The sequence below is a fragment of the Trichechus manatus genome, unplaced genomic scaffold, assembly GCF_000243295.1.
Source record: "Trichechus manatus latirostris isolate Lorelei unplaced genomic scaffold, TriManLat1.0 scaffold00044, whole genome shotgun sequence".
In the NCBI taxonomy this organism is placed as follows: domain Eukaryota; kingdom Metazoa; phylum Chordata; class Mammalia; order Sirenia; family Trichechidae; genus Trichechus; species Trichechus manatus.
In genome coordinates, this window is record NW_004443980.1 from 8,669,181 (window position 1) to 8,673,162 (window position 3,982).

General features: G+C 38.9%; 1 protein-coding gene across 1 annotated transcript in view; it reads left to right on the forward strand.

Annotated features, from left to right (window-relative positions):
- Positions 1 to 3,982, forward strand: part of LOC101350804 (carboxypeptidase B2-like) — a 66,754-nt gene that overhangs the window by 29,402 nt on the left and 33,370 nt on the right. The window contains exon 7 of the mRNA XM_004376640.2: positions 3,816 to 3,926. Within this exon, the coding sequence (XP_004376697.1) occupies positions 3,816 to 3,926 (111 nt within the window). The remainder of the gene's footprint in view (positions 1 to 3,815; positions 3,927 to 3,982) is intronic.

The window sequence follows — 3,982 nt, forward strand, 5'->3', positions numbered from 1 at the left end:
CAGACTTAACGGTCTGACTGAGACTGGAGGAACCCCGGAAAGCATGGCCCCTGGATTCTCTCTCAGCCCAGAACTAAAACAATTTCCGAGGCCGACTCTTCAGACAGGGATTGGACTGTGGGACATAAAGTGATACTCGTGAGGAATACGCCTCTTACCTCAGGTAGATACAAGAGACTAAACGGGCAGCTTCTGTCCAGAGGTGAGATGGGAAGGCAGAGAGTGTTAGGAGCTGGTTGAATGGACAAGGGCAATCAGGGGTGGAAAGGCGGAGTGTGCTGTCACAGTATGGGGAGGGCAATTGGAGTCACATAACAATGTGTGTATAAATTTTTGTATGGGAAAAAAATTAAAAATAAATAATATGCTGATCATAATATGTTTACTAAGGAGACCTGGTGGCACTGTGGTTAAAGTGCTCGGCTGCTAACTGAAAGGTTGGCAGTTCAAACCCACCATCTGCTTCGCGGGAGAAAGATGTGGCAGTCTGCTTCTAAACAGATAAAAAAATTTCCCTTTGCCACCGAATCTGACTCATAGCGACCATATAGGACAGTATAGAAGTGCCCCATAGGATTTCCAAGGAGCAGCTATTGGATTTGAACTGCCGACCTTTTGGTTAGCTGCCAAACACTTCACCACTGTGCCACCACAGCCTTGGAAACTCTGTGGAGCAGTTCTACTCTGTCCTATAGGGTTGCTATGAGTCAGAATCTACTTGATAACAATGGGGTGGTTTTTTTAATATGTTTACTAAGTAGAAGAAAGAAGTGAAGCAATTATCTAAGTTGGATCCCAGTAAATCCTTTTTCCTTTGGTTTGAACTATCCAGACATCTTTTGCCATTTTCTGCCTCTGGAAACGAAACATAAAGCACAACATTACAGAGCAGATCATATTTTCCCACACGTCATAATTGGGGATTTTGTCCCTGAAGAAAGGTTTGGCATCAAGGAAACCATATATAAGACAAATAGTATGTCATTAAAGTAAAAAAATATAATGACTGCAAATCTCTACAATAAATGAAAACAATAAAAACTATCTTTCAAATCCTATAAAGTGGGCATATATGTCCTCTATCCTGATTTATATAAAGAGCACTTGCCACTGGAAAAATAACTCCAAACATATGTCCTTCCCATAATGGTTATTTTTGTCTTCATGTTCACAGGCGCATAGTAATACAAAAGAGATGAGTTAGGAAGTTAAGGGTTTGCCATGTAGATAGATCTGCCTTAACAAATGAGATATTTCAAAGGTAAGTTTCAAGGTAGAAGGTAGAAATATGCCTGCCTCTGCTAGGACTTCACAAACGCAGCCTCCCTAGCTACCTTCATGGCCTTCCCACCGCCCCCTGCCCTCCCCACTGGTGGAGCTGCAGCATCGCAGACCCCACAGAAAAGTTCCCAGCGAGTGTTGACACTCCTTTGACCAAATGCAAATGGTTCCAACTGACCAGATCCTTAGCACAGCCCATCTAGAACCTTTCTAAAGTTGGGTAGTTTTACTCCTTTTAGGTCACGAATGGAGCAGAGCGCAAAGCAAGAAAGAAAAACACTTCCTTTTCATTCCATAACTGAACCTGAAAAGGGCCAGAAAGAAAATTCAATTCATACTGACTCTAATCCATATTGGTGAAGCCGTCCCTAACCACTACCCTTTCCAACCCAACACCTCTTCCCTGTTAGTAAGCAACCTACCCTTTACCCCACCAGCTTACTCAATCTTTGTAAGATTAAATTATTTAATGCACAAATATTTATACATTGCTTGCAAGGTTCCAGACCCCAGAGATACAATGAGGAACAAAATACAGCCCAAGGATCTTACAGTCTAGTATTTTTCCCCAACAATGGGAACCTGGCTTTTGTAGCCCAAGCCTACAAAAAGTAAGCCTTTTCAAAAATGGACATTTTAGAAGCTCCGTTGCGGATCGGACCATTGTGATCCATAGGGTTTTCATTGCCGATTTTTTGGAAGTAGATCACCAGGCCTTTCTTCCTCAGGAAGCCTAAGGCTAGTCACTTCTCTCTATGCCTCTCACTCATTTTCTCTCTGGACGTGAGCAGATTTAGATTCCTTCTATTGCCACAAAGGAGGCCTGATGGCATAACAGTTAAGTGCTCGACTGCTAACCAAAAGTTGGCAGTTCAAACCTACCAGCTGCTCCATGGAGAACAGACCTGGCAATCTACTCCCATAAAGATTACAGCCTAGAAAACCCTATGGAGCAGTTCTGCTCTGTCACAGGGTCACTACGAGTCAGAATCGACTCAATGGCACACAACAACAATCTTTTTCTAATAACAGATGCCAGGTTATTACTGAAAAATGTCTCCAACCCAAATTTACAAATTTGTAGCATAAAAAATGTATTTAACTACTGTTTACTACTTAAGGGATTGCTTCTCTCAGTCTACACATTTTGCTTCCTTTTCATTAAGCTTCTATTTCTGACCTATAGTAGATTAAAACAAAAACAAACAAACAAAAATAAAACCCTTGCGTTTTTTTCTTACCCTTTTCCCACATTTCATAAGTGGTTAACCCATTGCAAAGGATTTTAATATGGCTCTTGTGATCATTTTAGAGAGAAAAAAGGATATAATATTTTAAATATTTAAAGGGAAAATGACAAAGTGTTGGGTATAGTACAAGCAGGGTTCAAAAGTCTTCTTTTGCTTTTGTCAATAATGAAAAAAAAATTAAGAAGATCTTTGAATAAAGGTTGGAACAAGAATTTCAAACTAATCCAAAAATTAAAATGTAGTAATGCTTCCACAAACGAAGATTTTAAATCAAACTTAGTCCTAGATGAAATGATTTAACCAACTAAAATAGTGTCTTTATGGACCTCCCGCCTCTCTTTTGGTCATTTTGGGTGAATGTTTGTCATCAGAATATAGATGTCCCTCATATCATGTTGGAATATGTGACCCTAAGCTGGGTATGAGTCCTAGAGCAGACGACAACAGGTGTCGGATGGTACCTATCAGGAAAGTCATAGCTAGTACCTAGGAAAAGGTTCCACTGATTCTAAAGCCTAATGACCTGATGCTTGAGAGACACATTCATTTCTAGCAAGAATTTAGCTCCACAACAAGTTCTAGACACAATTTAGAAAATAGCATCTATTGGTGCTCTACTAAAAAACCATTTGTATGAGACCAAAATGTCAACCTTTAATCTAAAGCAAAGATGTGAAGATAAGGGAGCAGGGAAACTAGAATACTGGAAATGGAACAACAGAACACATTTAAAGAGAATGTTGACACACTGAAAAATGTAACTAATGTCATTGATCGATTTGTGTGGAAACTGTCAAATGGGACCCTAACTTGCTGTGTAAACTTTCACCAAAAACACAATAAATTTTTCTTTTTAAAAATAGCATCTAATTATATCTGGATATAAGACAAAGTGCATTTAAGCTCTGATTGATGTGGATTACTGAAGAGGGAGCGGAAGTATATCTAGATTTTATTTTATTAAATTTTTGAATGTAGTGAGCTTTATTATCTTATTTTATGACTTTCATAAAGAATTACTTTTAGAAGGGAATTTTAAAAAAATTATGATTCTATTTTCTGCCTCTATTAAATAGGAAGACTGTGTGTTCTGTGTCCAAGGCATTTACCATCACTTGATAGCAGAGTACCCTAAATTCAGTCTTTTTGAGGAATTAATACTCTTCCTGAAAGTTAAATCTGCAAATCTAAACACACCAAATGACTTTAGGGGGGGAAAAAAGCACATAAAAGAAACAGACTAAGTTTAGAAGGACTTGCAAGAGATGTGATTTTTAATTGCAGGTAACTCAATTCTATGGGAAAGAAAGAGTGTACAGTAATCTTCTGAGATACACGAACTTCTATGTCATGCCAGTGGTTAATGTGGATGGTTATGAGTACAGCTGGAAAGAGGTAGGTGGTTAACGTGGATGGTTATGAGAACAGCTGGAAAGAGGTAGGTGGTTAAT